Raw genomic sequence first — 27,823 nt, 5'->3', positions numbered from 1 at the left:
GCGTAATTGGCCTGAGCAATGCACTTTGCAGTAAAGGCTATTCAGCGTGAATAGATTCAAGGCGCCAAGGTCTAATCATGATTTATGACCAGAATAATTAATACACAAAAGTGCTTAGAACCTGGAACTGAGATGTTCAGGGCACTGTACACCCAATACATTATATTGCTGCTGGATTTAATCTTGCACTTTGTACATGTACATGTATTTCACTTAAATTTGCACATTAAACTGTGTATGGAACTCAGATCAATTTGTTACAGCGATTAAGAACAAATATCAAAAATGGGAAAGTAGGCCTATTGAGTATACAGTGCTTACACACACAGCGGTGTACACTGTAGGGATATTAACCATAATATTCTTAACTTCTCCGTCAAAAGCAGCTCTATGAAATGTTGCACAGAAAATATTACCCAAAGTTCAAGTACATGTTCCACACAAATTCAAACAGACGCCACCACTGTTTCATTATGCAGGTACTAATTAAATGATCTAGAATCACTAACAGCATGGCGATTCCACTCTCAAATTAACTCCATCTGTTTGTTTGAACTTGACCCACTTCATGTTTTTATCACACGGTATCATTTGTGTAACACCTTATCACTGTGTAAATACCTTATATCACTTTTGTGTTATTGTTTTTAGTATTTTGTACATTTTGTACATTTTTCTACGTACAAAATTCTATTTTGTTGACAGCATTTTTGCAACAGCCTGACCAATTCCTTCTCAAATCTGCTTATTTGAACTTGACCCACTTCATGTATGAGTACTGTTGTGGTTATTGTTTTGTATTTTGTATGAAAAAAATTCTTTCGTTTCTTTGATAATTTGTTTGGTAAATGGTCTAGAATCACAAACAGCCAACCTTCTCAAATCGATTCTGTCTGTTTGTTTGAACTTGACCCACTTCATGTACATGTACATGTACCATACTTGTGGAGCTACTTGTTTGTCATGTAAATATACACATTTTGTGTTGTGTACAGTCTAGTGTACAGCCAGCTATATCACGGTTGGGGTTTTTTCAACCAGTACTCACAGTGTACTTTGTAATAGTCTTTTTGAAAATAATTCTGTAATGGTCTAGAATCTGAAGCAGCATGCATAATCGCATGGCATGACCAATCCCTTCTCAATTATTTTCCTATTTAATTTCATTACTATTTTATTGTGTAAATAATTGTAAAATGGTTGTAATTTAGCCTTTGTGCTGCAAGGAATTTTTTTAAATAAATCATGTTATCTATCTATCTATCCATCTAATTTTTCCTCCATGATCTATCTGTATCTATCATTCAATTAGATCTGCTGTTTGCTTGAACATATTGAATTTGACCAAGTATCAAGCCTGACAGATGTTTACCCTTATTGTAAACAACAAGCATGCCATTGGCACCATGAATTTAGTCATACTGAAACAGGTGTCTTTTAATTACAAACTTCATTCTAATGTTATGCCTTGGGGGGTTTTACTGTGTACCCATATCATAGTGCACAATGTGATTTCAAGAGCTGAATTGAACTGTCGCCGAGTGTGGCCCTGTATTCTATAGTTACTCCAAGCGCATAAATATTTAAAGGCTATAAGACTTTCTGAAAAAAAATGAAAAAGACTTAAATCTGGTCGTCAAGAGAGGGGAAAAAACAATGTAGTAAGCAAAGTAAAAAACAGGTTTTTTTTTTTTTTTTTTATCTGTGTAAAATTGAGATCCATTTTTCCTTATTTGTATGTACCATATTAAGGAGCAATATTAAAATAATAATAAATGCATTTAAATGTACACAATGAACCAGCCGGCTCTGCAGTCAACCATCCTATACTGTTTGACCAATTTATACCATCCACTGTACAGTAATTCAGAATGATAGAAACTATAGCCAGAACAGCCTGCAATATTATGTGGTGATTTGAATTCAGAAATTACACAGTACCCCAGTTTGGGGGACAGACAACGATACACATGTATGCCTCTTTTTTGCAACATCAGCTCTCATAATTGAAATCAGTTTTACAATTTTTATAACTTGCTCCTGAGAGGAAAAAGTTGTAGTTACTTTAAAACAAAACTTGGACAAAACTTGTAATTTATTTGTAAATTGTCGATGGAGTGGAGAATCATAGTCGGATAGACACCGATGTAAAATACTAGGGCAAGGGCAGGCCGCCAAACGTGCAAGAGCCAACACTCATACTCACACAAAAGTCACAGACATACCAGAAAAAAATTGTAAATAAAAATCAAATTATTATTAAGATTAAACTTCTAATAAGTAAAAACAAATAAAAGACAAAATTGTTCAAGACGGCCATTGACCAAGTTCCAAGACTCCAAGTTATAAACAATGTTTATTATTATTTTTTTTATGATTATCCCACAATCATTGATTATTCATCTGTTCATGTCTTTAATTCAATTTCAAAATCAAATTTATTCAGTTCAGTTCAGTAACTTCAGTTGAGTTATCAGTAAGTTCAGTAATCAGTTCAGTATTAAACTTAATTTAATGTTTTTAATTATATCATATGCAAAAAAAGGGGGAAATGTATGCTAAACATCAAGCTGAAGAATACAATTTTAATGCAAGGTGTAAAATTAAAGGCAGTGGACACTATTGGTAATTGTTAAAGACTAGCCTTCACAGTTGGTGTATCTCAACATATGCATAAAATAACAAACCTGTGAAAATTTGAGCTCAATCGGTCATCGAAGTTGCGAGATAATAATGAAAGAAAAATAACACTTGTCAAACGAAGTTGTGTGCGTTTAGATGGTTGATTTCGAGACCTAAAGTTCTAAATCTGAGGTCTCGAAATCAAATTCGTGGAAAATTACTTCTTTCTCAAAAACTATGGTAGGCACTTCAGAATCAGAGGGAGCCGTTTCTCACAATGCAATGTTTTATTTTATACCATCAACCTGTCCCCATTATTACTCGCCACCAAGAAAGGTTTTATGGCAATAATTATTTTGAGTAATTACCAATAGTGTCCACTGCCTTTAAAAACTTTAAGTCTTTCACTGGCTTCATGTTATTCAGCTCCGCAATCAAATGAACATAGGTCGAGTTGACCATGAATATTTACACACAGCAGCAGAGCAGTGTGTGTGTTTCATACGGCGGTCATTCAATTTCAAAGTAACTACACGGCGAGATTTTCCCCCACTACATTTTGTAATTTCTTACCTTTATGACAATCAAGTGCCACAGCGAGGTGTGTGGGCAGAGTTCCTCTTTCGAAAAATGTAACTTTTTGATGAAATTAAACTTGATTCTTTATGAAAAAACACCATCTATTCCGGCGGACTTTCGCGTACAATCCCCGACGAGGTAAATTTTTGTCCCTTTTGTATTCTTCCACATCCGGGTGCTTGCTAATGAGGTCAAAGGTCAGTTGTGGAAATAAAAAACAGTAGTGTGGTACCTTTTTTATAGTAACGAATTTTAATAATGTAAGTACGAGTACCAGACTATTCTCGACAATATCGTTCTCACAATGATCGAGCCCTAAATCTAAGGTATTTCTGGAGCGAGAGGCATCTCAGATGCTTTAGAAGAAGGTTATGCTTCGATGATAAACATGTTTCTGCGAAAAGGATTCGTATGACGTGATTTTCTGACAGAAATGTTGTCATTGATCAAAACCACAAGTCTCTGAAAAGGTAAACCCCCGAAAGAAATTTCAATGAGATTTAGCTTATTCAATTATTTTCAAGAAATAAAAATAATGAGATTGGGCGGCTCTTTATGAATTCAGCTAGCTAGTCCGCTGTTTTGTGTTGTTCCGTGTTCCTTCCCGAACCGAACTTCGACTTCGAGTTCGACAGACATATCATATGGACAGACAATGATATTGCCAAAATGCATTTTTGTGTGAACTAGTGTAGCTCTATGCATGTGTAAGGCCCAATCACAATAATTATCAATCAGTCAAGCACAGCCCAGGTTTGCACTGCAGAAAAGGGATGTACGATGACTGTACATAAAACATTAACAACGGGAACAGAGCTTACTCGACATTTATATATGCTCATGGCTGCGAGTGTGACGTAGATAATTTATTATTGGGATAACATTCCGTATGGCGCCACCACTTTTTCACTAATTTTTACAAAAAAGGATATCTCATTGAGGTAAATTAGATACTATATTATTTCATATCAAATGAAAAAGTGGTAGCGCCATACGGAAACTTTTCCTATTATTGCATTCAAGAATCCATTGCTCGTTAATTAATATTAATAAACTTCAATTCTCGCGCAAACTTCATCCTCCGCTTAGCACGCAAACTTTATGGCCCAATTTAAATTTGTGCTTGCAGGTTTAAGCCTGCGCACAAGATTTACAAATTTAGGGCTGTCCAAAACATTTTTATGGACCGGCTTTTGCTGCATGCAGCTTTATATTCCACATTATATGTTTCAAAAAGAATCCTTGAGAATTTAAATAAAAGTGTTCTTTTATAAAAAGACTGAAACTACAAAGTAAGTCGTAATGGTGATGTCCAGGAACTGGTCAATCAAGCGTACATTAAATTTTTTTGTGCCCTTCAGTTCATGTTGAGGTTGACGAAATGTAGCATGCAAACTTTAAGAACACGCGCTTCAAGTACAAAAGCTTGAAGTTTGTGCAGCCTATCTTGATGATTGCGCGCTAGCTTCAAGCTTTCGCGCAATCTTTGCGCCCAACATTTATATAATATAATATAATGTGAAGAAGAAAAAAAAGGGTTTGCTTCCAGAAAATGTTAAATGGTGCCCAGGTTTTTAGCCTTTGCCTCCAAGCCCTGTCTGTCTGCCAGTATGGTAATTTAACAAGGCTGTTACTACAAAATATGAGGAGAAATTGATGCAAAATTAAAGAGGGCACTATCATCAGGCCAAACGTATTAAATAAATATTAGACCCTGTATCACTTGGGAAAATTATGTTTGTTCAGTTTGAGCCAAAATAATGTTGGATCCCTTGTTCACAAATAGCTCAATCAAAAGATTAGTTCAAAATGAGCCATGATTGGCTAACATTGAGCCAAGACTGGCTTATCCTAAATTGAGCCACATTTTGAAAGATTTGAAAACAGAGGAGCCAGCATCTTTTGGCTCAAACTAAAACTATTCTGTTGATAAAAAAGTAAGTATTTGGTGGTTTTTATTTTATTTTCACCAGCTGTCCATCCAGTGATCTTCCTGGATGCAAGCTCTGGTGAGGCGTATACGACGTCACAGACATCGCAATAGCCTGGATGTAGCGTCGTATCTCAGGCTCAACGAGGGGAGTGACGATAACATTACGGAGAGCGCCATGAACAACTTCTCCCCGGACAAGCTTGAAGAGATTCGGCAACAGATGTCGCTTCATCGCAATAACCTGCTCTGTGCTTGCAGGTATTTTGTCTGAGAAAAATGGCAATCAAAATATTGACATGGAGTTTGATAAACATCTTACAATTCTGTTGTATTCTGAATTATACTCGCCCATAAGACGAATGAGATCAATCTTGTTTCAAACAAAACTAAAATACTTAAAACTACGTTCTGTGAACCATTTTGGTTTTGGTCTTGTAAAAACAAACGTCGTTCAGTAAAAATATTGAGCTAGAATCCCTGTCGTCAAGTTCAAGCCCGGTTGCTGCTTACACTGTTACAATAGAGATAATGACAGAAAATGGTTTTTAATTTCAGGTTGTCAATAAGACGGTTTGTTGAGAAGGCCCACTCGGAAGGCGTGGACGATTCCTGTGCAGAGTTTAAGAATCTTGCCACAATCTTAGAACATATTCTCAGTCATCGACTCAAAGGTAAAACCAAGGTTCTTTCAGACACTTTTGCGGTTCGCTGAAGAGAGACACTGTCATTGAATCAGTTCTCTCTCTTGACAAACTAGAATGGGAGTTTTTTGGAACGCTTGATGGCAGCAGACTTACCAGGTAAAATCCATCGTTCTCGGTCATGTGCGCACGCTTAGAACTACGTAAACAATGGAAATTTACCTGGTAAGTCTGCTGCCACCTAGCGTCCCAAAGTCTCCCATTGGGACATTTAATCGCTTTAACCTGTTAACCAGTTAGCCGTTTAGCAGGTTAACAGGTTAACATGTTAACAGATAAAATGTTTAAAGATGTTCCAATCCATTTCCGCATCAATAAATGAAGCCAACAGTTAAAAGCTAACAAAGGACTTAATCCTTGTTTGGGCCTGGATGCTGGAATAATTGACATCCCTTCGTGGAATGTTTCTTATTTTAGTTATTTTCAATCCCGTACAATGTGTTAATACATCTTGCTTTGTACTCTGCCATACTCGTGTTTTGTGGGGTTTTTAAATCCTGGAAAGTGTGTTGATATCTGCTCCTGGTCTGTTTGAAATAAGTATAAACAGTTGAACAGTTGAACAGAAGTCACACGTTCCGTTTAGAAAATAAACGTTGCAGCACAACCCTATGACAAACCTTGAATGGATTTGTTTAAAATCTCTCATAGGTCAGGTGACTTGGTTCGGACTTGAAGAATCAAGGGAATTCTGGGATTTTATCAGTGCCATATGCGGCTCTCTACCTCACAACTGTTTGGACAGCATAGCTACAATGGAAGAGGCAAAGTCCGCTAAAGCCAAGGTACATACTGGGGCAAGGGACTTGATAAGAAGATCAATCAAAACTCATTCAAAACTCAGCTTTATAGCACCAAAGTCAAATGTATGCTCTGAGGCACTGAGGCTCAAAAATAAGACTTTATCGCTTTGAGCATCTACAGAACCAACTTGCCTGGTTGGCCACATAGTGAGAATGGAAAACAGCGGACTTCCAAAACTTGAGATACTAACTGGGGAAAAAAGACGGGATAGTCCAAGTAAAGATGGGAAAACTGACACAATTCATCGTGTGTCATGGCCGAGTGGTTTAGTTCACCGGACCCAAACTCCTGGTGCTCAGCAGAAAAGAGTGGGTTTGCATCCCGGTCATGACACTTGTGCCCTGTAGCAAGGCACTTAACTTAGGAAGGTGGTGCCTTCTGCTGTACCAGCCAGGCTCCTAGTGGATGATACCTAAACCTACATCCTTTAGGGCATAGGATAAAGGGGATAACCTTGTTTCAGGCCCAGGAGTGCAATGTAGATGGCAACGTGAGCCTGGTGTCAGTTGACCCCTAACATTGAAGTAGAACGAGAAATTCTAGGCTCAATAAATAGGGGAATAAACTTCTTGGAGTCAGCAGGCTTTGCTTGTTTTTCCATTGTCCATTTATATCAACATTTTACTTATATCAATTATTTTGTAATGACCGTAATTTTTCAGGGCAGAGCCTGGATCAGGTCAGCTTTGATGGAGAAACGGTTAGCAGAATACATCCAACACACTCTAAAAGATGAGAAAGGGTTAAAGTAAGTAATACTGTGATGTTAATATGACCGCAGACATAGATAATATAAATAAAGAACATTTTTTAGAGCGCCGGTTACCGCCTAAAAAGGGGCAGTGGATTGTGTGAGTATGCTTGTTTGAACAGCTGAGATTTTAAAGTTTGTCTCGAATTTGATGATGAGTGGAGATGATTTAACAGTCGGGGGAAGTTGGTTCCACACCCGGGCTGATAATGCAGAAAATGACATGAGCCCAATTTCATGGCTGTGCTTACCGTAAGCAAAGAATCTGCACTTATGGAAGCAGGGAACTCCCTGCTTACCTCAAGCTCATTTCACGGGTTAGTAGGGATCTTTCACTTGTGCATGTGCATACTCCATGTTACTAGGCATTCTTCACGTACACAGCTTGTGCAGAGATATAGCAAGTGGGGGATGGTGATCATAAGCACAGAATTTGGCGGTAAGACGAGCCATGAAATTGGGCCATGATGCCTGAAAGAGTAGAAGTCCTGTGCTGATGAAACATCATGAGCTCATTCCACAAGTCCAGTGTATGGACGTATGAGATTAATGAAATATTCTGGAGCATTGTTGTGAAGGACTTTGTAAACGCAAGCCAAGTTACTACTCTCACTGCATTCAAATGAAGACCTATCAATGGATGAGAGTTATGCATGTTGCGTCTACACACAAATATTTATGAAATCTGATTGTTTGAAGTTCTGCATGTACGATTTTAGCCTTTCACTTGGTGCGTTTTTTTTCTTCAGAGCTTTCTTCGGTGAAGGTGCCTTTATGCGGAGTGCTGAAGCCAGGGTGGTCGGCAAGGAATTGGAGAAATTAAACACAATTGATTTCAGGTATAAATCGAGCACAATGAGCTGTAACCCTATGCAAGCCATAGCCTCATTTTGTCAAACCACAATGAGCTATGTAACCCTATGCAAGCCATAGCCTCATTTTGTCAAACCACAATGAGCTATGTAACCCTATGCAAGCCATAGCCTTATTTTGTCAAACCACAATGAGCTATGTAACCCTATGCAAGCCATAGCCTCATTTGGTCAAACCACAACGAGCTATGTAACCCTATGCAAGCCATAGCCTCATTTGGTCAATATCTTTGTTTGGGGTATCAGTCAGAAGCCATTCAACCTGTAACTACCGTATAGCCAGGGATCACACCCAAGTTTATGATGCAACAGGGGAAAATTACTGGAAAGTTGTTTCAACTCTCACACAATTTCAAATTTCAACTTTCACATAATTTTCATGGGGATTGTGAGAAGCCACTTATAGGGAAAAATTCCCACGTGTTTCCCTAAAAAAATTGCTTTGTAAGATTCTGACAGTCCTAGTGAGCACTTTTTATCTTGTAGTTCATGTCTGAAAGGCGAGAAACTAGAGACTGGTGTTGCCCATGTCATCGACTACGCATCCTATTTGCAGATCCTCCTCAGGTAGGTGTTGTCTAAGGGCACAAAAAAACGGTCACTTTTCATTTGCGAAACCCCAGGATTTACATTTGAAAAAATACATGTGGACCCTTGCAGTAGCGTCTCAAGAGGCTAGTCTATGCTGGTTTTGCTATTTTTGGTAGTAAAATTGCATTTGAATATAAACCTTGGACTTAATCTTTGATGGGGCGAGGCCATTTCTATTTGCGAGGGCACGCTCATTGGAGACCAGGGCAACTGGCCAAAGCATCTGTGGCCTCCATGGAACTGTATGTGCACGTTTGGTAATTGTCAAAGACCAGTGCTTCACTTGGTGTATCCCAACATATATATATACATAACAAATCTGTGCAATTTTTTGTTACTGTACTTCAATGTTTTCTGGTGGTTATTTATGTGTAAACCTTGACTCTGTTTATGATATATATTTATTTGAATAGAACGTTTGTTGAAATCTTTGTCCAACAGAGATTCCGATTTGGAAGACAGTACTGACAGCATGCAGAGCTCGGCATCAATAATGACGGAACACAACAGCGTCGGCGGCCACGGGGAAAGGCAGAGTCTAAACGCTGCGTATAACACTGTCGATTATAAATACAGCAAACTGCAAGAGCAGTATCGCGTTGTGTGCGCACAGAAAGTAAGTGTGTCTACACAGAAACTCAACTGCAGACCTTGACCCAACTTCATAGAGCTAAGCAGAAAATGTGGCTTATAAATTGTTCTGCTAAGCCAAAAAAACCAGGGCCCAATTTCATAAAACTGTTTAGCAGAAAATACTGCTCGAAAAATTTCTCTGTTAAGCCAAAATTTAGTGGGGCACATGTCACAACAATGTACACTTAGTGTAATTTTGGCTGGTAACCTGTTTCTGTTAAGCAACACTTTTTTGTGCTTGGCAAGTTTTTGTCAATGGCTCAGGGATGTATACTCCCCAGTGAGCTGAGGAAGATTAAAGGAATGTTATTGGCCCAATGACCAGGGGACTAAGGGAAAGCGCATACAAACGTTATTGTGAAATGCGCTATAAAAACTAGTTATTATTACTATTAACATCTTTGTACAATATCTACTTTTGTAAGGACTATATGGAGGGTTTAGTCCAAGAGAGAGATCACCATTTAGCAGGGAGTCAGATTGAGTGTAAACATCTTCAAAGAGCTCTCAAGCAAGCTGACGAGATGGCTAGGCATGAACACCAACAACTACAGAAGACGATCATTCAACTACAGGCTAAAATGTAAGACATGTCTTTTTGGTATCCGATCTAGTGTTGTAACCAAGTCATTTTCAAGTCACAATCATCTTTGCTCAAGTCAAGTTGCAAGTCAGTGAAGTTGACGACTCGCTGCAAGTTTGACTCAAGTCCAAGCCACTGACTCGAGTCAACAACAATGTCCTCTACTACGCTTTATAACATTTCTCAGTGAGTTGACTAACCCTTTGAAACCATTCAACTGCATGGGTTGTGTGGGGTGGAGCAATTGTATACAGATTTAACTGTGTACTTGTGTGTACTGTGTAGATGTATTCACCACATGATGTCAAATATTGCAGGCTGGCATAGTTTGTCTACCATTCGAAACCACAGTGGGTGATATGAAATGGTCAGACAGTAGGAGGGTTGACTGTGTACTCTGTAGATGCAAGAGAGAGGTTTTTCAGATGAGTTGGATCTCAATCAGAACAAGTGCAGGCTGATTCAACATGTTCAAGGTTGTACTGAATTTACATAAATATCTGCTGAATATTCATGAGATAAAATCTGCTGAATATTAGGAGATATCACCTGCTGAATATTCATGAGATAAAATCTTAGAGATTTTCATGGGATAACACCTGCTGAATATTTATGAGGTTACAACTACTGAATATTCATTAGATAATGATTTTATCTTTCCAGAACTCATTTGGAGGAAGCCAGACACATGTCTCGTCGTGGTCTGGAGGAGCATTTGATTGCGGGTCAGTGGAGCCCACCAGTATCTGCCTCATCGATGGTCACTTCATCCCAACCTTGCCTGCCTCGTCGTTCAGAGTCCATCTCTCTGGAGAATCTTCATGTTACTGTTCCTAACGAGCTGCCTTCACCAGATGGGTACGTTTCAGAGAGAGACAATAAGACGCATTGTTTTGAGACTGCCAACATAGGGCCAGAGAGCTAAGTTGGTAGAGCACTGGCATGTTAAAAGTACTTAAAAGGAACTAGATGTTTGTATGTCGAGCAGTAACAATTTCCACAAATGGGGAGCAGCTGTAGCAAAGTCCCTGTCCCTCTAAGTTCTTTAATTTTTGGCACAAGGTTCAATCAATTTAAGGACGATCGTAAACCAGGACGAGTGGACAGTGGGAGAATGAATATTAATGAAATGAATTTCTTTTCAATTTCCAAACTTTTGTTTTTTCAATTTCCAAACCTTTCTTTAATGATTTATAGGTGTGGAAAGTATGAAACTTAACCCTTGTTTATGTGGGTTTGGTTTTTCTTTTTTCTCGTGAACAGAGAAAGTGTGCAGAGTTTGGATCCATCGATCGGTGCTCCACCGTGCGACAGTCCAACATCGGGTACTTCCAGTGCATCATTATACAACCGCTCTGACAGTGATAAGGGCTTGGCATTTATTACAGGTCAAAGGTCGATGGCGAAAGACAAAGAAGAAACGCAGAGTCTGATCCCTTTGGCTGGCTCCTTCACATCTCAAGTAAGTTTGAAGACATTGTTTTGTTTTTTTGCCCGATAAAAAGCATCTGGATCCATCCATCGGTGCTACATCGTGTGACAGCCCAACTTCAGAAACATACTATAAGTAGTTTTGCAAGTCATTCAAAAAAAGAATTCTCAGGCATATCTCTCGGATGGAGCTTGAACCCACAAACTTTCTTGTGCTAGAGTAGATGTCTTAGTGCAGGGAAAAAGTGCAGGGCACCAGCAACAAAACACTTGCAAGTAGTAACAAATTCTTCTACAATCACCTTAATCCCCCCCCCCCCCTTGCCTTTGGAGTTTTTCAACCTCTTCTATTTTGAGTTCCTTGTTCTATTTCTCCCCGGTTTCTAGATGAGTGTTCGATCGACAGAAACCAACAGTTCTGGCATGCTTGATTCTGATACCCACCTTCCTTTTCTCTATGTAAGTGCCAAGTTCCTGTTTCTTTTTCTGAATCCCGTCCATGGTTTTAATTAAAGATGGGTTTGCCCAAATTACGCCAGAGCTCAAACGTTTTCTTCTTCATGGTTTCTGACCACAAAGCTCGTACCAAAAGCTTTGAGACCGAAAGTCATCTTCGAAAACTTAAAATCTCTGTTTCATTTTCTATTAAAGTACCCTTGTATATTTGGTTTGCGATAACACCATGCGTGTAGCTACTTGCCAGGTAGATTTTGTTCCTTGCTTTATATTCTGATTCCGCCGAGTTTGTATCCAGGGCCTCCCAGCTAGAACAGTTACTTGGCAATCGATTGGGCTTCCTTGGTTGAATAAGAAGAAATAATTAAATAAATAAATTCTTGTTTATTTAATTTTACAGCAGGCGCGTCCGTTATCCCCAGGCTCTACAAGCTCAGATTCCTGCGTCTCAGCCGATGTCAACCACCCACTGGTCGTATCATAGTCTGTTCTAACTTTAAAAAAGACGCCTCATAGATTTATCTAAGATATAATCTTAAAGATTATTTAATAATACCACAAAACTCACAAGTATTTTTTTTTGTGCAATTGATTGTTTGATTGTTTGTTCGTACCGAGAGAGAATGGGCTCCATTGTTGTTTTTCGTTTCTTTGTTGATTTTCCAGCATTTGTTTGTTTTTTCCTGCCATTGTTTGGATGTCTGCATCGTGCCTTTTGAATATGGTGCAAGATGTGTTTGTCGTATGTTCCACTCAGGTGGGAGGCGTCGGCAAACAGTTGGCTTGGGTGCCGTTGGCAAAACTGAACAGATCGGTCTCAGCATTTTTCATTAAGTTATCGGATGTTAAATTGGCATCAGTGATAAAGAATATTATTTGTTTTTACCCATACACTGAAGTGTGTAGGCACTGTATATTCACTACTTTCCCCGAGTTCTGTGGAAAAAAAATCCCTAGCACATTGATTGGATGGAACATATTATGCTCTAGAATGGCAAAGGTCATTGGTTCGAATCCCTACCGAGTGAGATGCCTGTGAATTTGTCTTTCACAGAAATTGGAAAAGAATATACAGTGCTTACACACATCGGTGTAAGTGGGTAAAACTAGATTACTGGTACCGGTATATGAAAATGAATATGTTTATCGGCAGGTGTCGAGCAGGTCTTGTTCATGTTTAAGAGAGCAAGGCCATTTTCGTTTTGAAAAGGACTCTTCCATTTGAAAATCTTGTCTGTGAGAGGTTTTGATGGGGCACCAAGGCCAAGCCCATAGGCAATGCCCTGCATGGCCTCTGTAAAATATAAGGCTTGGTCGAGTAAAGAAAACCAGTTGTTGCTGGACTCAAACCTGTGACCTCTTTTACATTGTATGGATGGGAACGAGTGTTCTCCCACCTGTGCTAACCAGCCTTTATGTTTGTGAGCAATCCTCTATTACTCAATGGGTCAGGTCATAAAGTCTAGATATTTAGCCTACATTGCTATTACCTCCATAGAGAAACATCAGGCCAGTTTGTATAGAAAGTCTGTAAATCTTAAGTAAACAAAGCACCTTCAAGTTTTTCACTCCTGACCAATAGAAAACTGCCACTTATTTTTCCAGATGTGTAATTTGTATGATCCCCCTATATAGGAACGATGCTTGCCTACTACTACATCATTGTGTTGGTGCAAATAATTGTACATTGTTTCTCCTAAAGTAACACTTCTGTTATGCACAAGTTTGATTTCATCAAAGTACACACAAAACAAGTATGCTCCAATATTTTGCTTTTGTACTTCACATCTCTATTAACTTTTACTTCTCTTTTGTTTTCATCTCAAAGCGCATAGGGACTTCTCTGTGATTGTGATTACGCTCTACAAAAATGATTTGTTATTGCATGGAGCATTTTCATGAACATACTACTTTGTTGCAAAAGCAAGAAAACTTATGAGATTGGTGGTCTAGTTCAGTGTAGTTGGTAAGACACAGCTCTAGAATTTCAAAGGTTGTGGGTTCAATTCCCACTCGAGTACTATTCACAGGTCTCAGGACAGTACTGAGTATACAGTGCTTTCACACTTCAGGGTAAGGGTAAAATCAAAATTAATTATTATGAGATAACATGTATATAGTTATCACCCCTTCAAAATGTTTGTCAAACAGGTTTTCAATATAATAAGACAATCACATATCTTATTCTCGATATTGCTGAGAGCACCTTGTACGAAAAGCTCTTTCTTTATTTGTTTCTTTTACATACAATTTCACATGAACTAAGTAACATCAACACATAAATACATACACAATACAAACACATGGCTTTAACTTATCAAGCTTAACAAATGATTGTATGTTTTAAAACCCTTTAGAAACCGTAGCATCCGCAAACTGCTGCAAGATATGACCTACTTCCCATCAACCAATAAGGTCAAAGTAAAGGTCATGACCTGAACTGACATCTTGAAATTTTCCCATGTTAACATATTATCTATGTTTTGAGAAGAAAACAAATTCTGATTTCTATTGTTTTTCAGCCACAATGACATGGGCATAATGGTGATGAGTATACAGAAATAAATGGTTTCTAAATGGTTAAGTTTAATTTTGAAAGGCTGTATGAAAATGTGAACAAAAACCCGCATCATTTGGCAAGCATATTTGGCACAAAGATGATGACAAAGCGTGGCGATTTCTTTTCAGAATTAAACAAGTTATTTTCTACAGACCTCTACTGACCAAAGCTTGTGTGGACATTTCTATAAGATACAAAATAATGCTTAGCGAATTTTTACATTTGCTTAGCATTTTTAAGCAGGGAACCAGTTGTGAGCGTTGCAAATTCCATCCTAATTCGGTTTGTAACCAATGTTGTGCTCTATGATTACTGTGTTAAGTGTTGTAATGGAGAGACATGTAACTGTCTTGAGCAACCTTTTTGAAAAAAATTTGTTGATTTTGGCGCTATATAAATGTCTTCTGATTGATTGATAGATGTATGTAAAGTTTTCATTTCTATTTGTAAACATGGAGTAGCCTAAAAATGCTGCATAATTGAAAAGTACCAAAAACTGCTCAATCCACACTTTAGTCTTTAGAAACTTTTCATCGTGATTGATGTGGATCTGTACATTGGTATAGTAAGACTACACCTTCTTTTGTCAACTCAATGAACTAAAACAATTTTATAAATAAATTATTTGAATAAATTAATTTGAAACTGATGAACCCCGTCTATAGCTTCAGTCATTTAGCATGTTTAGGGATGAGACATTTTAGACTTTTATCTGAATTCAGACTTTTTTCAAAGTCTGCCTGGTAAAAAAAAAAAAATAAGCAATGCTCTTTGATCTACTTCTCTGCCACTGCGGATAGTGTTCCCAAAACTTCATTGGAATCTATGAACCAAGAGTTATCAAGAGGGTCTCCGAGTCGAGCAGGGAAAACAAATTCAACAGGCACCCTGGGTAAGACTCATACCCAACCTTTTGAAGGGGCACCAAGGCAAAGACCAGGGGCAAACTGAAGCTGTGGTCTGGGTGTAATTCCACACCTGCAACATTTGTTGTTTCCAGGCTCGTGAACACTGGGTTCTTGACATTGGGAAAAAAAACATCAATTGAAACCAATGAACTGATATGAACATGATGAGGACCAAATTGGGATTTCATTTCTTTGGAGAGGGAGTTTTATCCTTTGAGCTTCTTCTATTCCCAACTGGGCTCAGCTTTCCATTGCTAGCCTGGCCGTCCTTACCTGTTCCCGGGCTGGATTTCCCAACACCAGGACTGCCTTTACCTTTCCCTGGGCTTACTCTACTGGTAGCCAGACTACTTTTATTCTCATTTGGGCTGGAGTTACTCCCACTTGGACTTCCTCGTTTGTTGTTTGGACTCCCTTTACTCCCTCTGGAGCTCCAGGTTTTTTTTTCGATGCCCTTCCTCACTGGAGAAGCTTTCTTCCCAGTTGGGCTTGACCTTTTCCCATTTCGGCGGTTGGCCTTCTTGAGTTGATCTGCTTTACTCTCACTTGGGTCTGCCTTGTTCACATTTGGGCTACTTTTGGAGCCTGCTGGGCTCTTCCGAGATGATGGTTTAGTCTTGTCCTTTGCTGTTTTCCCCTTGGATTGTCTGTTGCTAGGGGTTACTGGTTCGTCAATGTCATCAACATCCGGATTCTCATCTTCAGTGTCTTCATCCTGCCAAGATTGAAAACCAAACATTATTTAAACACCTTGTCTTAACTGGTATTCAAGAAAGCTCAACAGTGATCAATATTAGGGATGTTAGGGATCAGGGTAGACTATGGATAGCTGCTGTATAGAATAAATTAAATATCTTCAACCAGAACATTGGCTCTTACAGAATCATCAACGACACATTTTCTACATGAAACATAATTTGTATGGATGGAGCGTTTCATTGGTACATTGAGAATGCCATCGTATTTATTTTGTCGTAGAAATGTTTCCGTAGTTAGACACAGCATCGCCGTCCAGCAGAAGGTTCTCACAGAGCACTTGATTGCAGCTGATGCCTAGGTGAACCAAGTCACGTAGCAAAAAAATTATACATCAAATTATTGTCTTACGGTTGATGAGCCATTATCGCAGTCAGGGCAGTACCACATGTACCCAAACCTCCTGGGACATTTCTTACTTGGCGGGTCCAGACAGCCAAAATGGTAATTTTTCTTGCAGTGATCACACCTGAATTTAAAATAATTTAATAATGAATTTTGAAGGATGATGACGTTTCAAAATGACAAACACTTGCCACAGACAATGCACAAAATACATATAACAAGCAATTGTACATGACTGATGGACACGAGTCAATTTAGTTTTAGAGCCCAACAATAATTAATTGTAGTTTTTAAATAAATAACACTAGTTACTGGCAGCATTTCATTTTAAATGAAAGCTTGTATTTCTCTTAAATCTATAAAAAAAAACTACTTAAAATAAAAAAAATCTGGGGTCAAATTGGCCGAAAATCAAACCTAGCATCTCTAAGTTTTTTATTTCGGTATTTATTTTTATTACACTTCTTCACTGGAACAACAATAAAAACAGAAATAAACAAGGTCCTAAAAACAAGGTTTACATTAAATCTAATCTCTGCCCCATTATTTCCATTAAATGGGTGGTTTTGTTTGTGCTTGTTTATGCCTCTGACGAAGATCCTGAGTTTAAAGACACTGGACACTACTGGTAATTGTCAAAGACCAGTCTTCTCACTTGGTGTATCTCAACATATGCTTAAAATAACAAACCTGTGAAAATTTGAACTCAATTGATCGTCGATGTTGCGAGATAATAATGGAAGAAAAAACAGCCTTGTCACACGAAAATGTGTGCTTTCAGATGCTTGATTTCGAGACCTCAAAATCTAATTCTGAGGTCTCAAAATCAAATTCAAATATTTTAGAGGAAAATTACTTCTTTCTCGAAAAACTAAGTTTCTTCAGAGGGAGCCGTTCCTCACAATGTTTTATATTATCAACAACTCTCCATTGATCTTTAACAAGTAAGTTTTTATGCTAACAAATATTTTGAGTAATTACCAATAGCAGTGCCTTTAAATGGTTTTAATGATGTTTTTACCTGACGAGGTTTGTACTATCGCCATCTCTGTTGCATGTAATACACATTTCTTTAGTATCCTTCGAGGGAACCTTGCGTTGGTTAGCTTTCTCCTTCTTTGCTTTGGGTGGCTCAGGCTGACACACATAATAAAGGGACGAGGTCAAGTTATGAATGAAGACAAATCCATTCAGATAAACTTTTACAAAAAAGGAATGACAATAATTTGAAGAAAGTACATTCATTGATCATTGAAACAACAGTTTGAATTTTTAGATGATCTAAACTAGACCTTTCACTTGAATAATACTAATAAATGGATTTACTTCGACTCACCTCAACAATAACAGGTTCTTCCTCCTCGGGCTCCTCCTCTGGTACTTTCAGTTTGCGCTTCAGGCTCCTCTTGGGCTTTGGTTTAACTTTACCAATCTGTGGATTTTGTTGGTTTATTTATTTGTTAATGTATTCTTTTATTTATTGTTTACATGTCTCTACCCAGGGTCTGCCCAAATAGTTAACACTGGTTTCCATTTGGGACCTTGCATACCTCGTGTTGTATCCACTTAAAATTGACTACATGAATAATTATTTAGTAATAAACAATGTAGTAATAGAGAAAGTTAGTAGGTAAACTTTTAAACACATTTTTGGTTGAACCAGTTTTTTTTACTTGAGCGAGATTTACGCCTGGGATATCCTAACTAACGTGCCGGCGCTCTACCATCTGAGCTATCTATCCCTAACGTTAGTGGTCTCCCCTGAACAAAGATATTGACAAAATAGGGAGACCGCCAACAAAGGGCTAGATGGGCTAGTTGCTAGTTTGGCTTAACTAATACTTTGTCTCTCTACCTTCTTCTGAGCTGTGGGTGGGGTGAACTTATTGGGTTCTCGGATGACTCGACGTTTGCGTCTTCCGGCCTCGTCACGTTCCTCTCCCTCGATGGTTTCAGCCACGGAAGTATCACTGGAGGAACCGACGCACTCTGAACATTGCCTGCAAAGAAATAAAAATTCAAACTCTGAATACTGCCAGCCAAGATATTGATTCTTACTGTGTAAACTGCCTGCCAAAAACGAACATTGCCTGCCAAGAAATAAACATTTGCACACTCTGAACAACACCTGCCAAGAAATTAATGTTTGCAAACTCTGTACATTGCCTGCCAATAAAGGAACATTTGAAAACTTGAATACTGCCCGCCAAGAAATGTATTTTTACTGCGTACACTGCCTGCCAAAAACTGGCAACACAGTCACTCTGAACATTGACTACCATAAAATAAACATTTGCACACTCTGAACAACACCTGCCAAGAAATTAATGTTTGCAAACTCTGTACATTGCCTGCCAATAGAAGAACATTTAAAATAAAAACTTGAATACTGCCTGCCAAGAAATGTATTCTTACTGCGTACACTGCCTGCCAAAAACTGGCAACACAGTCACTCTGAACATTGCCTACCAAGCTGCCAAGAAAGGAACATTTACAGACTCTGAAAAATGCCTACCAGATAATGGAATTTAAAAAGAAAACTCTACAGATTTGCAAACAAATGGAAAAAAAACCACTCTGAACATTGCCTGCCAAGAAATGGCAACTTATCGCACTCTAGTCGATTTTGATTTTTCATCAGGCCAATGTTTAAAAAGTCTCTAAGCTTTGTTGGTAGTCTCTTACCAGCCGCTAAATGCAGTCTTCTTAGGCATTCGGCTCAGTGGGGGGTCCAGGCATCCCAGATGATAATGTTTCTTACAAGTGTCACATAATGCTAGCTGATGCTGATTGGTCGACTGTTCACATATACCACAACTGCGAAACAAAACATTAAATATATGGGGTTTGCATTCAACAAATCAAAGCCAGCAGAGTTAAATATATAGTTCAGGAAATTCACATTCTTTGAGGTTTAGTAGATCAAAAGATGTCCGAGCACATGTTTTCAAGAATAATTTGTTTTTTTAACATCTGTGAAAATTTTTCTTATTCCAAAAAAGGGTAACAAAATAATGGATTAATTTTGTAAGGGTAAAACCATATGATACCCATTATCCCTATCTACTAAAATCATTGCAGTAAATGTACCTGCTGCTAAAACAATGAAACTAACAGGTAGTTTCAATCCGTATGCTCTGATGGTCATCAGGATTACTAAAGGGTTGAAGAACTAAATCAGGTCTTACTAATGAATGACTGCTGGTGATTTGGGTCCCTCCTTCTTCGTCGGCAGTTTCTTGGAGCGTGGACTCTTCAGGGTTTCCGGCATCGCTTGTTTCTTGAGACCGAAGCCAATCAGCATCTTCCACAGAGACTGACCTTCCATCCGCTGTTTGGTCGTACTAATACGCAGGGATTCAACCTCGGAGGAAAGCTATAGGGCAGCAGACCAAACGACAACAAATGTTAATCAGAGATCCCCAAAATCAACTAGTTAACCCTCCTACTCATGGTCAGGTTTTCAGCTAAAATATTATTTTAAAAATACAAAATGTTTCGATTAATTTAGCAGAAAGATGTTAAATTATATTTTCTGCTCAAATGCACTGGACACGTTTGGTAATTGTCAAAGACCAATATGCTTACTTGGTGTATCTAAACATATGCATCAAATAACAAAGCTGTGAACATTTGGGCTCAATTAGTCGTCGAAGTTGAAAGAAAATAATGAAAGAAAAAACACCCTTGTTGCAAAATTGTACGAGCTTTCAGATGCCTGAAAAAGGCTTCAGGCCTGAAGTTTTTTAATATTTGAGTGATAAATTGCCTCTTTCTCAAAAACTTCTTTACTTCAAGGGGAGCCATTTCTTACAATGCTTTATACCATCAACAGCTCTAAAGTAATCGTTACCAAGTAACTTTTTATGCTAATATATGTTTTGAGTAAATACCCAAAGTGTTGAGTGCCTTTAAGCAGCTCTGTGGAATTGGGCCCAGTTTGGATATACAACGCCAGTCCCATGATGGATATCTCATCTTACCTTATCATACACACATCTCAGTGATTGTTGCTCAGCTTCTAATCTCTCATTAGATCGCATCGATTCACCCAGACGATTCTTCAAGTTGTTCATCCGAACGTCACGATCTGAAAAACGTACATCTCCTCTGTCAGTTTTGGACTTTTAAAAATGCTCATTCTAAACCAAAACCAAGTGAAAAACCTCCAGAATCCATCTCACAGGCCTATATGCTTCGGTTTTGAAAGGGCAAGGGCACCAAGGCATTTTCTCCTTGATAAAGGGCATCATATTAGGAAATTGTTACAAATTTCTTCTGGATCATTTCAAGGGCACCAAGGCAATGACCAGGGGGCATGGAGGCAAACGCCTTCGTTGCCTCTGTATAGTATCAGGCCTGGTGTCAGTGTGGAGTTAGCAAAGCATGGAGCATTTAGATGTCTTCACCAACTCACCAAGATAGTACCCAACAAATTCCGTAGTGAAGGCGGGGCCAATGTGCCACTTCCTGCGGACATCGCTAGCTTCCTTGACTACAGCTTGGTGAGGAGACTCAGTGTTGATGCCGAGAAGTTCAGCTTTCTTCATAAGATGACGAGTGGCTGAGGGGCTTGTGGTCAGGAGACGAGGAACCTGGGAAGAGAAATATGGGTTTTCTTCAATGCTCAATTGAAAATATTTCCATAAATGTCATTAATTTAAAGGAAATGTCTACATTTAGGAAACACTCTTAACATTAATGTTAATAACAGCTTTTGCTTAGAATCCTACAGGAGCTTTCGATAGTATGAAGCATGTTGAGAAACATTTCACTATGAAGTGATGTGGTTATGTAAAAAATATATCAATTTATATGCCTCAAAATTTGAATCGTTTCTGTCATTAATGTTTCGTGGACATATTCGCTCCTAATTTTTTGCAATATCTCATAACCTCTTGAATGCACCATATTGGTGGGCAATTTCACTGTGCGTTTTCATATATAACTCTATGCATAGAGTATGCTGTGCGTTAGGCAGTGAAGTGAGCATTTTAGGCGAGGCGGCGTTAATACACGTAAACCTAACTGCCCACCATTATGGTGAGTGTGGCATCAGTCGTCGCGTGTGACGTGCGTGCAAGGGGTCAATACATTTACATTTGTATAGGATTAAAGCAATCAAAGGGTTCCAAAAAACAATATACACTTTGCCTTTAAGGAACGCTTTTAAAGTAAGCGCGTGATCTTAGAGCGTCTACTGGCATACCTTTTCCGTCGGCACCCAAGGGTTCGGCTTCTTAAATTTTGACTCTCTGTACTTCTCCTGCCAGCGTTTCAGTTTGGTGCCGATACGTTCCTGACCAATCGGATCGTCAGGTTTGCGCTCCTCGAAGCCCTTGAGCTGTGATTGGATGGCTAGGTAGTTCTGCCGTCGGTAGCGCATGCTGATCTTGTCAACGTGGAGTTTACAGTAAGCGTAAAAGGGATCTGCGATGTCCTAAAATGGGACAGGAGATGGAATTATATTAGGATTTCAAACTTTGCACAGCTTGAGGGAAATTTAAATCATCCTCGTTAGTTATTTTCTTGCTTCGTTATTACTTTGTCTAAGTATTTTTTTGTCTTACCTCTTCAGGGGAAGCCTCGGACAGGAGTCCCTCTCGTTGCCCACTACAGACACAAAAAATAGTAAAAAAACATATAAATATATGTTTTTTTAGCCCAATTTCATAAAACGGTCAAGCAGAAAAATTCTGCTTAGCAAATTTCCTGGTTACGCAAGAAATGACCTTGGTTAGAATTAATTCAAATCAATTTTAATTGACAAGTGATAAGCATACCAGGTGACGTGGAAATAGTTTCTACACATCCCAGCGTCGCATGAAATACAGATCCCAGTCCGGCTGAATCTTTCATCCTCACAATAAACACAAGTCTGAAAATTAAAAAAAATTAACAAACAGTCACAATTGAAGTCAGCGTTCCTCAAAATGACCATTTACTGAGGCTGGGAGCATAAATAGACTGAACCCTTTCTTTTGAGTTGAACAAGGAAAAATGAAAGAGAGCGGGATTTGAACCTACGACATCCGGATTAATCCGGATGACATTAATTAATGTCACAGTGCTCTACCAACTGTTGGTAGTCTCCATATGTTGTCAATATTTTGTTTTGAGGGTGCCACACTTGAATAAACATGTTGTCTAGTTACTATATCATAATTTCTGTATTTATGCAATTAATAACCATAGGCGTTAAACCAATGTTTTTATGAGAGAGGTTGGCTATTGCCAGCTTGGTGTTTATATCCCCCTGTGGGAGTTTGCCGAGTTCCCTTGATGGGAAGATTATCTAAACAAACAAATTGAAACAAAAAGTTGCATAAAAAAGGTGAATGTCCAACCTACCCTGACTCCCCATTTCCCAGTAGGCATCTCTGACAGCGTCACCCAGCGTAGTTTCTCAACATCGGTGAAAGCAACGCCAGGAACATAGAGGGCGCAAACCACATGGACCCACCTACAACGAAGGATTTCATTCAATGTGAACAAGAAGGAAACCACAACAATATGCACAAAAAACAAATGGTTAGAGAATTAAACAACAGTTAATTATTAAAAATTAACATAATCAATTGATGAAGATGGGGTATCCTTTTGTTAAATCAGTGCAAAAAAAAAAAACATTTGTTGGGAAGTCGAGTATCATAGCGGTGAATTAAAACGTTGCTTCCCCTGTACATAAAAACACCTAAACACATCTTAACTATTTTGACTCAGTACCCTTCGGAAATAAAATGGCCTTGCCCTGTATTTGCTCTGATTGGCTTACTTACATCTGATTCAGCATCTTTTGCTCATACAAAGACAATAATTAAATGATAAAACATGCAACAAGTAATCCACGTTTGATGTACACACCTTCCAGCATCGGTCTCCTTGAAGATTCCTCCAGAGTTGGGGCATAACTCACAGGTCTGAAAGACACAACACAAACACATTCAAATAATCATGTAATCAATGTCACCAAAATACATTTATATATGCTATAATAATTTTAAAAATTATTCTCCTAAGACAAAAATTATGTTGTCACTTGTTTTACTCATTTCTCAGAATCTATAGCACCTCAGCATGTACATATTTTTAGCGATGCTTTCTACTATCTTTATCTGCAAACCGTGTGAGTTTGATGTAAATCTGTGGGTATTGTGTTTTGTGTCCTACAAAAGTACCCAGAAAACAAAAGTTTTGGGTTGTGACGATGAACTGTTGCCACTTACCGGGTTATTAACACCTGCTTTGCACGTATCACAGAACCAGGGTTCTGTAGAGCTAGCAGTTTGTACACTGCTGGTTGAATCACTGTCGGATAGAATCTCACCGTAACAACCTGACGAGATAACAACAACAAATTCCTTTTGAAATCTTAAATAAGCTTGGGCGATACCACGATATTATCGAATAATGCGATACTAATTTGGAAACGATTTCGATATCGGTTCGATTTGGTTTTAATCGAAATATCGATATATCGCGATATCGATCAAGTATCGCAACATCGCTATGTATTTCCTAGCTGAGACATCTTGCACCCCATAGGTTTGGAGTAAAGCCAGAAGAATAGGTCATTAGAACACCTACTCTTAAATGCTATGACTGTCTCTTCTACAACTTTCATTGGGAGTTTGAAGACTGATGATGTCAAATTTAATTAATCGCGATTATATCGAATATCGCGATATATTGTTGGCGATATATCGTGAATAAAATAAATCGATATCGCCCAAGCTTAATCTTAAATGTTTTTATCAGCAGCAACTGTACATTCTGACAGCTTTCTGATAGAATCACACAATTTTGTCAGAGTCAATAACCTAAGTATGTTCCCACCTATAAGATTAATGTTTGGAACGTAATGAAAGGACTGTATACTGACCTTCGTGGACCCCTATACCACAGTTATCACACTCCACTATTTCGTCACTATCAATGCTGGGGAAAAAAAGGAAAAAACAGGCATAAATGATACTCAAAATAACCAAACCAATCCAAATTGTGTCAAGAACATTTCTCACGTGCAAAACAGTAAAACATTCTACATTGCTTTTATCTTACTTATTAAGCACAAACACAAACCCAAACCATGTTGACCAAACATAATGTGGAAATACAATTTTAAACGTACAACACGCTTTCCTCATTTGTGTGAATTTATTACATTTTGGAATGAGTTTGTTTGTTTGTTTGTTTGTTTGTTTATTAGACAATCTCCACAGAATTCTATAAAATACAACAATTGGACAAAAACAGATAAAAAATACAAGGGAAAAGACATTTGAATCTGAGGAATTGTCGAGGATAACACAAAAAAGCTAAAATAAGCTTATTTCCATTGTGGTCCTCTATACAAAATAAAAATGCAGAAACACTGAAGACACATTAAAATACAAGTATAAAACTATGACTAGAAAATTGCACATGAAATAAAACAAATGGAATAGGCGACCAAGACACCCAACAACAAACAAATTGATTCGTGTCACCTGGCCCGGCCACTGTGTCACCACGAGTACTGTTCTAATGAAAAAAAAAGAATAAATTAACCGACTACAAACAATGCATCCTCCTGGAGCTGCAACTTATCAAAGTAATGCAGTTTGAGAGTTTTTTTAAATTTGGCTAGGGATGAATTTGTGTTCCGGAGCATACCTGGTCTGGTACATACCTCACTTCTCCTAAGCATACAGCACATATGAGCATCTTCAGCTTTGACGATGGCTTCTCACCGGAACCAGTCTGTAATAGTGTAAAAAATCATGGATAAGTTTTACAGGTCAGGTATCAGGTGTCAGGGACCAATTTCACGATTTCAAGATCAAATTGAACTGTGTACACAACGTGTTAAAGGCAGTGGACACTATTGGTAATTACTCAAAATAATTATTAGCACGAAACCTTACTTGGTAACGAGTAATGGGGAGAGGTTGGTATAGTATAAAACATTGTGAGAAACGGCTCCCTCTGAAGTGGAGTAGTTTTCGAGAAAGAAGTAATTTTCCACGAATTTGATTTCAAGACCTCAAGTTTAGAACTTGAGGTCTCGAAATCAACCATCTAGTCGCACACAACTTCGTGTGACAAGGGCGTTTTTTCTTTCATTATTATCTCGCAACTTCGACGACCAATTGAGCTCAAATTTTCACAGGTTTGTTATTTTACGCATATGTTGAGATACACAAACTGTAAAGGCTAGTCTTTGACAAATACCAATAGTGTCCACTGCCTTTCAGCAAAGTGTGTTGTAACAATGCAAACCCCTATGGCTATTTTGACTGCTTATCTTAAGATGAATCATCGCGCTACAAAATTTCCAAAAACTTTAAATGGAATCTAAGAGAAAACTGGGGGTTTGGGTATCTTTTAAAATGAAAATTTAAAAATCACAAGGCCAGATGGCCACTTCAAGGTGAGGCTACACTTTACTGATTTGTGCTGTCGACCCAAAACAACTGTCACCATGGGCACTTTCCACCTACTCCTTTGGCTGAAACAGGGGTGCCCATTCACAGTCCGTTAAGAAGTGGTTATTTTATTTTTAAAATGTTTTACCTTTTCCGTCCCTTTACTGTGGACCCTAGCTTTGGAGATTAACTCCCTGATGCTTGTTTTCTTCTCCAAGCTCGAGTCTGACATCTCCTCGGCTGAGTCATTTCGATTAGTGTCACCGTCGCTGTCGTCATCGTCATCGTAGCCAGCGTCGTCCCCACTGCTCCCCTCACCACCTTCATCCATCTCAGCAGCAGAACCTCCAGAGTCTGTAAAGCAACATGTAGTTCATGTCAACGAGGGATGGGGTGTTTTCTTCGCAGGGCTGGGGCCAGCTTCAATGATCTGAACTATTAGGCCTGCATTTGAACTCTAGTAACATACGGGATGTGACTGTGGATATAGATCGATTGGTCAGGAAGAATGGAAGCCAATCATGTATGCTCCGTTTTTGAAAGGGCAAGGGCACCAAGGCATTTTCTCCTTGGTAAAGTGAGCCAGGGGGCATGGAGGCAATCGCCTTCAGTGCCTCCATGAAGTATCAGGCCAAGGAAGCCAAATGTCGCTGACTCAGTGACTGTGCCTCTCTCAAGAAAATTGAAACTTGGTTAAAAGCTCTTTGATTGATTCCTAGGCCAAATTTCATGGCTCTGCCTTCCGAGGAATTCTGCATTTAAAACACGCTCCATAAGGCGTCACAAAAGAGCAGACTTCCGCAGTAAGCAGAGCCATTGAATGAGGGAACCACAACAATGTTATTTACCTGGGTCATCATGTTCAGTAAGCAGAGCCATTGAATGAGGGAACCACAACAATGTTATTTACCTGGGTCATCATGTTCAGTAAGCAGAGCCATTGAATGAGGGAACCACAACAATGTTATTTACCTGGGTCATCATGTTCAGTAAGCAGAGCCATTGAATGAGGGAACCACAACAATGTTATTTACCTGGGTCATCATGTTCAGTTATCTCAAAGTCACTGTCATTCTCGCTATCGCTCAGTCCAAAGTCAAGCTGAATAAGATGACGCTCGACTGGTTTGACACGACGCTTCTTCGGGTCACGCTTGTCTAAAAATACAAACAAGACAGAATCAAACATCTGGGAAAAGAGCTGCAATTTGGTCACAAATTTATCTTCTTTTTTTAATTTAATTTGTCTACGCCTTCATGCATCCACTATTATTACGGATTACTTTTGTAGTATTAATGAATGATCAATGATAAATAAACCTAACATTCCAAAGTATTTTTACCTATACCCCCTCCCCCCCCCAACTACAACCTCCCCGCCCCTTTTACATACGATACAAATAATTACAGAACGACTACGAGTGCGCCCTCTTGGGTTGAATTTTGTCAGCGGCTATTATTAATATTATTAATAAAATAAAAATAGTAAAAAGCAATTGTTTTACAGAAAAAAATGAGTGAAATATCTTACACATGGTTTCATAAAGAAAGTCCACATCGTCTGCGGTTCCAAACAATTCTTCGGGTTTGACACCTTCTGCCATTGTAGCTAAAAAATGTAATTTTTGTAGCGCAGCGAAAGTGATTGGGCTTTGCCTTTATCGCGAATCAATCTCGGTGCTTTATTTTCTCTTTAATGAACGTGTAGTTCATGCAAGAACTTTTAGCTTCCTATAAAATTGTATTCCCTTTTTGACCAAACTCTTTGTTTTTTTGGATTTGTTTTTTACAAAAACTAATGGGACCAGACTTATGATTAGGTGTTTTATATTTTGGGAATTATTTGAGTTATTTTTTAAGAAACACAAATTTGTTTTACTATTAATTGGTAC

General features: G+C 38.5%; 2 protein-coding genes across 2 annotated transcripts; one reads left to right on the top strand and one right to left on the bottom strand.

The window, feature by feature from the left end:
- Positions 1-3,569: 3,569 nt before the first annotated feature.
- Positions 3,570-14,042, top strand: LOC117287791 (RUN domain-containing protein 3B-like). The gene is made up of 13 exons (XM_033768310.1): positions 3,570-3,671; positions 5,175-5,392; positions 5,690-5,805; positions 6,487-6,620; positions 7,302-7,387; positions 8,140-8,229; positions 8,749-8,829; positions 9,295-9,469; positions 9,912-10,069; positions 10,733-10,927; positions 11,333-11,531; positions 11,888-11,959; positions 12,357-14,042. Exons 2-13 carry the CDS (start codon positions 5,199-5,201, stop codon positions 12,438-12,440), a joined length of 1,584 nt encoding a protein of 527 aa, XP_033624201.1. The 5' UTR covers positions 3,570-3,671; positions 5,175-5,198; the 3' UTR covers positions 12,441-14,042.
- A 95-nt stretch (positions 14,043-14,137) lies between these two features.
- Positions 14,138-27,603, bottom strand: LOC117287790 (PHD finger protein 14-like). The gene is made up of 20 exons (XM_033768309.1): positions 27,463-27,603; positions 26,967-27,089; positions 26,081-26,286; positions 25,197-25,267; positions 24,408-24,463; positions 23,752-23,861; positions 23,390-23,445; positions 22,877-22,988; positions 22,309-22,403; positions 22,096-22,138; positions 21,735-21,965; positions 20,943-21,120; positions 20,509-20,615; positions 19,714-19,901; positions 19,211-19,342; positions 18,381-18,525; positions 17,862-17,957; positions 17,547-17,662; positions 16,532-16,649; positions 14,138-16,139 (listed from the first exon to the last, which is right to left on the bottom strand). Exons 1-20 carry the CDS (start codon positions 27,533-27,535, stop codon positions 15,609-15,611), a joined length of 2,787 nt encoding a protein of 928 aa, XP_033624200.1. The 5' UTR covers positions 27,536-27,603; the 3' UTR covers positions 14,138-15,608.
- Positions 27,604-27,823: the final 220 nt, after the last annotated feature.

Source organism: Asterias rubens, chromosome 3 (genome assembly GCF_902459465.1).
Source record: "Asterias rubens chromosome 3, eAstRub1.3, whole genome shotgun sequence".
NCBI lineage: Eukaryota > Metazoa > Echinodermata > Asteroidea > Forcipulatida > Asteriidae > Asterias > Asterias rubens.
This window is presented reverse-complemented; position numbering and strand designations above follow the sequence as displayed.

Bases quoted from the DNA above. Each gene is read 5' to 3' on its own strand.
- LOC117287790 (XM_033768309.1), bottom strand. From the start codon at position 27,535: ATGGCAGAAGGTGTCAAACCCGAAGAATTGTTTGGAACCGCAGACGAT. The intron at 26,287-26,966 runs GTAAATAACATT...GTTGCTTTACAG, and splicing joins AACTGAACATGATGACCCAG to ACTCTGGAGGTTCTGCTGCT. The intron at 19,343-19,713 runs GTAAGACCTGAT...TTTGTTTCGCAG, and splicing joins TCACCAGCAGTCATTCATTA to TTGTGGTATATGTGAACAGT.
- LOC117287791 (XM_033768310.1), top strand. From the start codon at position 5,199: ATGCAAGCTCTGGTGAGGCGTATACGACGTCACAGACATCGCAATAGC. The intron at 8,830-9,294 runs GTAGGTGTTGTC...TTTGTCCAACAG, and splicing joins TATTTGCAGATCCTCCTCAG to AGATTCCGATTTGGAAGACA. The intron at 11,960-12,356 runs GTAAGTGCCAAG...TTAATTTTACAG, and splicing joins CCCACCTTCCTTTTCTCTAT to CAGGCGCGTCCGTTATCCCC.